The sequence below is a fragment of the Geospiza fortis genome, unplaced genomic scaffold, assembly GCF_000277835.1.
Source record: "Geospiza fortis unplaced genomic scaffold, GeoFor_1.0 scaffold325, whole genome shotgun sequence".
Lineage (NCBI taxonomy): Eukaryota > Metazoa > Chordata > Aves > Passeriformes > Thraupidae > Geospiza > Geospiza fortis.
The window spans coordinates 1,255,327-1,265,822 of record NW_005054427.1 but is presented as its reverse complement, the minus strand read 5'-3'; the positions used below and the strand labels follow the sequence as shown (position 1 = coordinate 1,265,822).

The 10,496-nt window shown below is 36.3% G+C and overlaps 1 protein-coding gene across 6 annotated transcripts in view; it reads right to left on the bottom strand.

Moving 5' to 3' along the window:
- The window catches only part of ERCC6L2 (ERCC excision repair 6 like 2), a 53,043-nt gene that overhangs the window by 23,654 nt on the left and 18,893 nt on the right, over positions 1-10,496 (bottom strand). For 5 of the 6 annotated variants that reach the window (XM_031061828.1, XM_031061830.1, XM_031061831.1 and 2 more), the window contains exons 10-11: positions 5,386-5,457; positions 4,115-4,260 (exon numbers count right to left, since the gene is read on the bottom strand). In XM_031061828.1, the coding sequence (XP_030917688.1) occupies positions 4,115-4,260; positions 5,386-5,457 (218 nt within the window). Of the gene's footprint in view, positions 1-4,114; positions 4,280-5,385; positions 5,458-10,496 lie in introns of those variants that run through there. The other variant, XM_031061832.1, reaches the window with a different exon arrangement.

The window sequence follows — 10,496 nt, the reverse complement described above, 5'->3', positions numbered from 1 at the left end:
CTCAGAGTTTAGCATGTGCTTAGATGAATGATTTGATAGGAGCAAAAGTCAGGAAAATACCACTTCTCATCCAGCTGCAAAGCAAGCAAATACTGAATTTTTTTTTGACTGGCTCAACTAACTATCATGCAAAAGACACAAGTTCCTACACAAGCACAAGTTAAATACTACCATTAAATAAACTATTAAAACAATTATTCCCATTAGCATAGGCATCACTAATTCCAAGTGTGCTATTTTTCTGAAAGAGGTACCGCAAAATTGAAAAAGTAAATCCCATTTAACTTATCAAGCACCTAGTTCAACAGATTACTTTAAATTTTGCTTGTTTGAAGCAGATAAGAAATACAAGAAAGGTAAAGTTTTCAGGTGTAAGAGTGAATGGAGACAGAAACCAAAATCTTATGGAGTCCCACCACCTTCTGGTTTTCATGTAATCCATGTCAATGTAAATGCAGCTGCGGCCTTTCCTTTCTAAGTACAGTGTAGCTTTGGGTTAGTTATATCTGGAAAGGGAGGGGATATAGAAACTTGCCAATATTAATGGATGTTTGCAGAGAACTCACATTCTCAAACTGTGAATTACTGAATAACAATATTTGGGTTGGGTTTTTCTTTCAGAATATATTATATTTTTTCAAATTAATGTGCTTCTTTTTAATGAAAAAACTCTTTTTTAGTAAGACTTCAGCCTCTCCTGTTTCCAAACCAACCCTGCAGTTGGACTGAAACATAAATGAAGATGTAAAACCAACTGTTCATAAAAATTAACAAAACAGGATATGTAGATTTATATTAATTTTACCTTTCAGTGTTTTTACGTATGACCCAAAAATTTGGTTAGTCCAAAACAGAAAAGAATGGCTCTTATATCCTTCATAGACGGAACAAATGCAGAAGTTTATGCATTGTAAGTTACGTACTCCATTTTACCTTTCATTTTGACTAGCAGCTAGTCATTACTGCAATTTGGTCCATGCAAATTAATATGATATGGCTTAAAGAAAGAGTTTTACTAAAAAGAACAGTTTTCAGAAGATGATCTTACTTAAATCTGCACAACTTAGTACCTCAAAAGGTACAGAACAATATTACATTAGGAAGGGTTTTATGAAAGTTTTGATTATGTAATTCTGTTTACCAAGCTAGGTTTTCTATAGTTTCTATGCTCTTTGTTTCAGAGAGAATTTTGTGGCTGAAAGTTCTTTGGATGCCATCGTACGAACACTAGAAGTTGTTCAAAACATTGCTGTGAAAAAATTAAAGCTAAATGTAAAAGTAAAAAGTAACTAACAGCAGTCCAGTAATGGACAGTAATAGAGAATGCTGCAGGTAGAATGGAAGTGGATATGTAACCTTACATGATAAAAACTACCTACAAATTTCTCTAGACACTTTTCTTTACATAAAAAGAAAGGTGAGAAGCAGAAATAGATTTTCATTAACAATTAATTGTGACAGAACCAACCTAGAGAAAGACTAGCACAAAAAAATCCAGCAACAGTGATTTAAAGGCAGGCATACTTGCTGCTTTTATTTATTCCAGAAAACTAGGATGGAACAGAACTGTGCTGACTTTGGTACTGCACGTATAGTTTCCCTTCTTTTGGCTAAGCAGCACCACTGGAACTGAAAGCCTTGACATTCTCCTATCAAGTTACAGCAACTCCAGCAATTATTTTACTGTTTCTAAGCATGCCTAAAAATCCTCTTCTCTTTTTCAAAATAATCACATATTTTCCCAGCAACACCAGTGCAAGACTGAAGTATTCTCACAAAGTATTACTCCACGAGACTCAGAAGTTCCAACAGGTATATACCTATTTTTCCCTAGTGCTCAATCTGAAATTCATGATCTAATGGTTTGATGAAATGTACAAGCTCTGAAGAAACCAATTACACTTTCTCTCCACACCTATAAAATATATTTATCCATAAAGCTGTATTAGTCACAGCTGTCAATAAAACCATTAGGGATAGCCATGTGACTGTGCTTGGTACCAATATTAATTTCAAGACTTGAGGTCAAATCTATAGATGGACAAACATTTATTTGTTATTCTTTATTATTTTATTTTCTTTTTTAAGGTGCCATTTCTCAAAAAAACTTCAGTGATCAATTAAAACCAGGATTTTCAAAGCTCTATGGGCTATATATACATGATTTCAGGCAGAAACAGCATTTTGAAAGAAAAGGAATATAAAATACAAACACTGCAAATGTAATAGTGAAATCATCAGTGCTGCACTGTAATTCTCTGATTGGTGTTTTATGTTTTGTAAGTTGCATATTAATTGTGCCAGTGAACATAATGGCAGTCTCAACATTACTATGCAGAGAATTCATCCTTTGCAGAAAGTACTTACACATTCAAAAGACCATGCAAGTATTTTCAGTGAAAATCAACATTTGGTTCTCTGAGTAATGAGACCTTCAGAACACACATAAATTGACTACACAGACCAGTCAGACAGAAAGTTTGCAAGAAAGTACAGACAGAAGAGTATGAATCAATTCTGTCGCTGTACTCTGCAATGAAAAATATAGAATATACTCTAAATTTACTCTATACTATTTTATATGTGCCTGAAATCTGAGGAAGAGGAAAGATCAATCTCTTGTACAGCAGAAATAGGACAAATCACTTTCTAATTTCCCAAGGATTACAATGTAAAGACACTTCCATTACTGTGCATCAAGCAAGGAAAAATATCACTTCCTGTTATCTGTAATAAACTAGGCAAAGAATTACACCCTCTTTTTTGCTTACAACACACTAGTTATACTGACTGTAATTATGGTTTGTTCCTTTCAGTTGTTTCATATTATAAGCAAAACTACAAACAGAATCAAGCCTTTTCTCCAGCACCATCAGCAGGCAGACTCACTAGTCTCTACACAGAAGCTCTCAAAACAGAGAGGAGAAAGTCCATCTCTGTTTAGTTAACCTTCATTCTTATTTTGATTTAAATTAATGAAAGAGAACTAACAGGTCCCATCATTACTGACTGAAGCAAAAATTAGTCCTTCATGATGTTACAGCTTCTGAAATTTCCCTCTGTCTTCAGGAACAAGGGCTATGGACTCACAAAAGTCTTAGAGAAGCTGATGGCAGATTTCACAGTTGACAGAGATTACAAGCCAATGTACACGACCAGTATCACAAATCTCTTCAATGACCAGCATCACAAATCTCTTCACAACGCTACACATAAGCACCAGAGTATTTGAAGATTGCTCTGACATCCACTCCCAACAGCCTTTAAGATGATGTCTGCTCTAGTTATATAGAGGTAGTTTGGATCCTCCTAACTCCAACATACCCACTTCCAGTAAAAACTGCAGTGAACAGATACTCATATTTCATTAGGTTTCACTGAGTTTTCCCCTCTGGATAGGAGACAAAAGGAGCAAAGCTTTTCTTTGCTCCTTTTCTGCCCTTCCCCAGTAAAAAATTTCATCTAAGAAGAAGCAAGGAAGTAACCTGAGTAAACAAATAAATAGTCATTGTAGTAACAATAACTTTAGTTGAACAAAACAATCTATTTCAAAACAATTTGCTATCCATCATAAATTGATAAGCAAATTGTATAGGTAGGTACATTTCAAAAAGACAATAAAAGATCTTGTTGAAATATTTTAAATAGACATGCTAGCTAATTAACATGAGAAATAAATTGCAGTAATAGTGAGAGAATTTTTCAGTTCAATATGGCATCTCATGTTCATACTCACTTGCTAGTTCTACTAGTGTAAAACAAGAAAATGAGTCTGTCTACAATAAAATTAAAAGCCTTTTGTAGATAATGACATAATAATAATTTTTTTAATAATAGTGTTTAAAACTGTTTCTTCAATCCTGCAACAACTTTAAACCAGGATCCAGAAGATCCACTTCTTTCTGATCTTAGAAATCCTCAAGAAGCAGGAAGGGGGGGAGGGAGAAGGTGTCTAAACATTTTAAGAAGCTTCCGACCAAAGCAGCAAGTCTATACTTACTCTCACCTTCTCAAAAAGTAATCCCTCACAAGCTCAGCAAGAAAAATGCAGCGTAACTGATTTACTAACACTAGACAGACATATTGAAACAAACTACAAGTTAAATTTTCTTACATTGTAGATACAAGACATAAGTTAATTTCCTGAAGGCTGTTGAACTCTCTCACAATTCTGACCCTATCTTCTGATTTTGTATTTCCATCAAGTCTTCGGTAATCTAGCCCAGATGCCATGCAGTACTGTTCTAGCACATCTAGCAACTGAGTGGAAAAAAGAAGAAAAAAGGAAAATAAAAAGTTAAGTATTTAATAGTATCTTTTAAATTAAACATGATCACAGGGATCGTGTTTATAAAATACATTTTTAGTACACCACCCATTGCTAATTACATAAATCTATGACACTTTGCTATCAACATTCCTGATTCTCTTTAGCCATGATTCTACAGCACTCAAGGTGATTAATATTGGTGTGCTGTGGTCTACTCCATCATACCACCCCGGCTGCCTGTTTCATCCTGTCACTCAATCCAACCCAGTCAGAAGGCAGTCCATTTAAGCAGCTTCCTTCCATCATAGCAAGCTGCAATTACTTGAAATACAGTAAATAAGCATTACAGCCAAAAAGAGTGCACAGTCAGAGTTCAGGGGTACGGAGTGAAAGACACTGCAGTAACCAGCAGTCAGTCTGGTACTGGACACCATAACACACAACCTAAGATACATGAGTACTCTACTGCTGCATCTAAACATTAAACTTGCATTCTTTCTTAAAGTAAAAAAAAAAAAAAAAAAAAAAAAAGCATTTAAGACTCCTGAACTACCATTCAAATTACTATGCTTTAAAATACTTTTTAGTGCTATCATTACAAATATTTAAATAAAAGCCCCAATAAAATGGAGTGAGCTATTTCAGGAAACACATTACTCCCTAATAAGGAAACCAAGGAGCAAGTACCTTAAGAGTTTTAACTTCAAATCAACTAGTGCAGCAAGAATTTGAGTTTTATTGCTGATGATGAAAAGTCAGCAGAATGAGGAAACCTAACTTTCAGCACTAACACAAATGTTTTATGATATGGCAGTCATACTGAGCTATGACAGTGCTATACAGCTGAACTTAGCTATCTGCACCTGAAGCAATACAACTATTTCAAAAAGTTCTAGGGACAGCAGAAGAGTGCTACACCTGTTTTGCTATCACCATTTTTATCATGAGGTAACACAAGGTTTCAATATGCTTGTGGAGTATGGCACACAGTCCTCATAATTACTCCTAACAGTAGAAGCAATAAGGAAATGTGGTTGACAAGTTGTCAACTTTCAGATTCACGCTGCAGAACTTACTGCTGCAGTTAATTGATAAAAATCATATCACGAGCTCACCTTCGTGGAAAAGGAGAAAAGAAGAACTTTATCCTTATTTTTTCGGAAGTGATTTAAAAGCTGCTGAAGGACCTGTAAATGAAGCACAGCAGAAAAATGAAGACATTTTTATCTAAAATCTAAATTTTTATCAGGTCATCTTACACACACTTAACTCGTGTTTTCAACCTCCAAACAGGCTACACTGAACTTAATTATTTGCAAAGCCAAGTAGAGCTTAATTATTTGCAAAGCCAAGCAGAGCCATAACAAAAATCATTACTAACATAATAAATGGGCCAAAGGTAATGGAGATGCTGTAACTTTGCATTTTTCAATGATGTACATGGAAATCCTACTGTGAAAAGGTCATCAGACCACTAAGAAGTAGATTCAGAAGCTACTTGTGTTAGTGCACAGACCGCAACAAAAAGTTATGTCACACACTAGCTGAGATTCTGAGTTTTTTCATTTAAAAAATGCACACATTTATCCTGAAAACTCCAAGGTCTGCTTAAACTTTCTATCCTACATCTGAGTTCAGAGCTTCTTGTTCTTAAGAACTTGTCTTCTTAAAATAATCAGTGAGATGCATGCCCCTCCCTGCTCCCACTCTCATCTGTTGCTCTGTTTACAGTAGGATCCAGCTTCCCAGACTCTGCACAGACCTTGAAATGCCAATAATCCGCCCACACACAATGTTCTTCTGGTGGGGAAGCAAATAATCCAGAGCCTTGTGTATAATAGTGATACTGTTATTTTCAAAAGAATCATGTCCACATCTGGCAATGGCAGCTCCAGAGCACTGTGCTGAAGCCATACACAATGGGAAAAGAGGAATTTTTTGTACCATGACTGTAGCTTTTTTCCACTGGACAATAAATATTTTTGAAATTGTATTTATTCAATGATAAATAGATAAACTGTTAATCAAGAATTATTTCACTACAAGCCTAAGAAATCTTCGACAATCAAATAATGATTAACGTTTGTATTAAACTTACAATTTTGGACAATATCTAGAATATAAAATGGTAATAATACGTCACTTTTGAGCTCCTTAGTAAATGTTAGCCAGCTTGTTACATATGAAAACAGGGTACAAATGACAGATTTTTTGGCCTCATTTCATTGTACATGAACATATAAACTAGGATTTATTTTACTAGGGAAAAAATACACAACAGGCCATTTAGCAGAGCTATACTACTCAAATTTGCATTTTATTTGGCCACGTTAGGAAAAGAAACAGAAGTGACATTCTTTTCAACTAGAAGGAATTGGCTTGTGTTATTGTTGTTATTATTAAAATACAGGTCAAATAGTGAATTTCCTATAGGAGAATACAAAAATAAATCCACACAATTCGCTTAAATGAAATGGATCAATTTCATCCCATTGGGAATTTAGGTATTCTGGAGTAAGAAACAACTCTAACAGCAAAAAGTAATGAATGTTTTTGCACCAAAGAGAAGTAAATTCTACACTTGCTCACCAGAATATTATCCTGTATGTTTTTAGTCCAAAACAGAAACACGCGATCATACTCAATCAGAAGTCACATGTTCTTTGTAAGAGTCTCCATGGATTTAAACATACATCTCCTCATTGCTACACATTGTGAGTCATCTGTATGTGATGAAATTTTACCTCTTGCTTTTGAGAACATTTTTCTATAGAGATGTTCAAGCTAGCCTACAGCATTTTTTAAGCCTTCAAAGCCAGCCCTGCCTGGGTCCAAGTTATGTTTAATGGCAGAGGTTAGAATTTCTTGCAAAGTACTCCAATAGACTTCCATTTTCCTACTGAATGATAATATCCCAAGCAAAAATAATTGAATCAATACAACAGTTATTCCTAAGATATTTGTATTAGGAACAGTATTCTGAAACCCCACAAATAGCTCTCTGTGGAAATGTATGCAGTTAAAAAAAAAAATCTTAAAAAAAATATTTCAACTGCCCAGACTTTTCATAACCCTTTACACCTAGAAAGCTCATAGCGTCTCTCTGACACAATTTTAACAAAACTGTAGAAATAATCAGACAAGGTAGTCTGAATGAGAATTACTGCAGGATTGTAAAGCTATTCTCACTCATCTTCTTCCAACCAGTCCCCAATACTTCTGTGCAGATAATCTGAAATCATTGCATTTCAAAAGCAATGAACCACTTGTCCTTAAACTTTGCAGGTCCCCACTATTTTACATCATGATAGAAAAACAGTGGTTTCCAAACAAAACAGAGCACTCCTTTCACTCAGTTCTCATATATTCAACTACTTCTATTTAAAAATCTAAGCATGAAATTTACCATGTAACAAAACACGTCAGCAAAGCCTGCGAACTATACATTCTGCAGTACAAGTGAAAAGGAGGAGATAATTTCACAACAAAAGCTGAAGCTTTTAATCACTTCATTTTACCCACCTCCCACTGCAACACAGATATATTAGTGTCCTTGTTATACCGGATTAGGTACACCATCAACGGTTATACATGTACATTTGGATTGTAGGAATTGTTTTTTCCAGGCTCTTGTTGTAATTCAAAATTCAGAACAGAAAACCTGGGGTGGCGTGTTAATGTTACAGTTTGCAGAACACAGAGAGATGACTCACAACAACAGGTAGGACACAAACACTACATACAGACCACTCTTTACCCATTGCATACAAGCAGATCTAGTTTTACTGGTGGAAGTAATTCACATCCCATAACAGAATGTTTCCCTATGTGTTCTATCTCTGTTTCGTTGGAGAACAAATAGGCTGAGTAATGGAACCTTTTCAACTCTGCAAAACAGTTACAGCTGCTCAGCTAATAAACTTCATTAAAAAAAAAAAAAAATCACAGCCTTTCCCCTTTCCCTGAATAAATTTTTTAAAAATGCCAAAAACTATTCCTTTGCAATTATGCTTATCTACAAAAGAATAATCACCTGTACCAAAATTTCTGTGTAGTCTGTAGTGAATTTTAAGTTAAAAGATAAAGTAATGCTTATTCAGTCTACACTAGCAGATGAAAGTTACAAAAAAATGTCACTTGGTTTCTAGAATTCATTTATGAAATGAATTATAAATTTATTTATTTAGGAAATGCAAACTACTACAGTGCAACATGGTTACTAAAAACATTTTACTATCATTTGTCTCAGTTATTTTCAAATAAACACGTTAAAAATTTATAAAGCCATTTCCAAGCTTTAATACTAGTTGACCCCTCTGTGATTATTTTCTTATGTTAAGACAACTTTCTAAATTATATACTTCCTGAATGATTTTGCTTTCACAGTGTAAAATGCAAAATCATCACAAATAGCTTCCATTCTATAATTTAGGTAAAAAAAAAAAAGCAAGTCACCACACCAAAAAGGTATGAACTAGTTTTTGGCACCATGAAGTTAAAATTAATGAACGTAAAAGCCAGCTTATTTTCAATAATAGCTATATAACCCATTATCTTCTTTCCAGGCACAAAGATTATCGAATCATACAACAGTTTGGGTTAAAGATCATTTTGTTTGAAACTGTGCCACCATGGGTAGGGATGTTACCTACTAGATTCAAAGTTCTGTCCTAACTGGCCTTGAACACTTCCAGGTACAGGGCATATACAGCTTCTACAGGCAACCTGCTTCAGTGCCTCGCTACCCTCACAGTGAAGACTTTCATCCTATTATCCAATGTAAACTTACTCTCTTTCATTTTGAAGCCGTTATCCCTTTTCCTATCACTGTAAAAAGTCCCCCTCCAGATTTCTTTAGATTTCCTTCATCAGTGAAAGGCAGCAATAAGATTCCTCGAGAGCCTTCTCCAGACTCAGCAACCTCAATTCCCTCAGCCTTTCCTCAGAGAAGAGGTGTCCCACTGAACTAATAATCTTCATGGCCCCTCTGGACTTGTTCCAAAATATATTTTTTGTGCTAAGAAAGCTGGGTACAGTACACTGCATGAGTGGAGCAGAAGAGGAAAATCACCTCCCTTGCCCTGCTGGCCACACCTCCTTTGATGCACTCCAGGACACCTTTGGCTTTCTGGGCTGTACAGAATGATCCTTTGGCCACACCTGCACCACTTCAGGCAGCTACTGCACAAAAGTAACTCTGGCCAGAATCAGGACCGCATCTTACCACAACATCATTTCAGGTAGTTGTACAGAGTAATGAGGAAGCTCAGGGGAGACCTTTTTTCCAGGCTAAACAAATACCAGCTCTCTCAGCTGCTCGTCATAAACCTGACACTCCAAACCCTTCACCAGCTCCTTCGCCCTTCTCTGAACATGCTCCAGCAGCATCTCAGTGTCCTTCTTGCCAGAGGGGCCCAGAACTGGATACAGCACTCAAGATGCAGCCTCACTAATGCCAAGCACAGGGGAAGAACCGCTTCCCTGATCCTGCTGGACACAAAATTTGATACAAGCCAAGATGCCACTGGTCTTCCGGGCTGGCTGGGCACACTGCTGTCTCATGTCCAGCCACTGCTGACCAGCACCTCCATGTCCTTTCTCGCCTGGCAGCTTTCCAGCCACTGTGCCCCAGCGTGTAGTACTGCAGGGTGTTGCTGTGGCCAAATGCAGGACTGGGCACTGGGTCTTGCTGAACCTCATACCATTGGTCTCAGCCCACTGATCCCTCTGCAGAACCTTCTTAACCTCCAGCAGACCAACAATCCCACCCATCTTAAGTTTACAAACCTACTGAGAATGCACTTGATCCCGTCATCCAGATCATCAGTAAAGATGTTGAACAGGACTGGCCTCAAAACTGAACCCCGGAAGACACCAACTGGATGTGGCACCACCCATCACCACTCTCTGGGTTCAGCTACCCAGCCAGTTTTTAATCTGGCAAAGGGAAGCCATGGCTGCCAGCTTTTCCAGGAGAATGCAATGGAAAAAAAATGAAACATAATAATAACAAAAATGTAAAATAGGAACGTGAATAATGTCATGGTAAAATAATCAGTAACAGAACTGCTTCATAAGCAATTCTTCAACTCCTGAAGATGACAGATTTGGTTTTTAAAGCTATATATTAATTTAACAGTTAAATTCACCTTCTCAAAATAATCAAGTGTATACAACAAAGTTAATACACAGACATTTCATACATATGTATTATTAACAATACAGA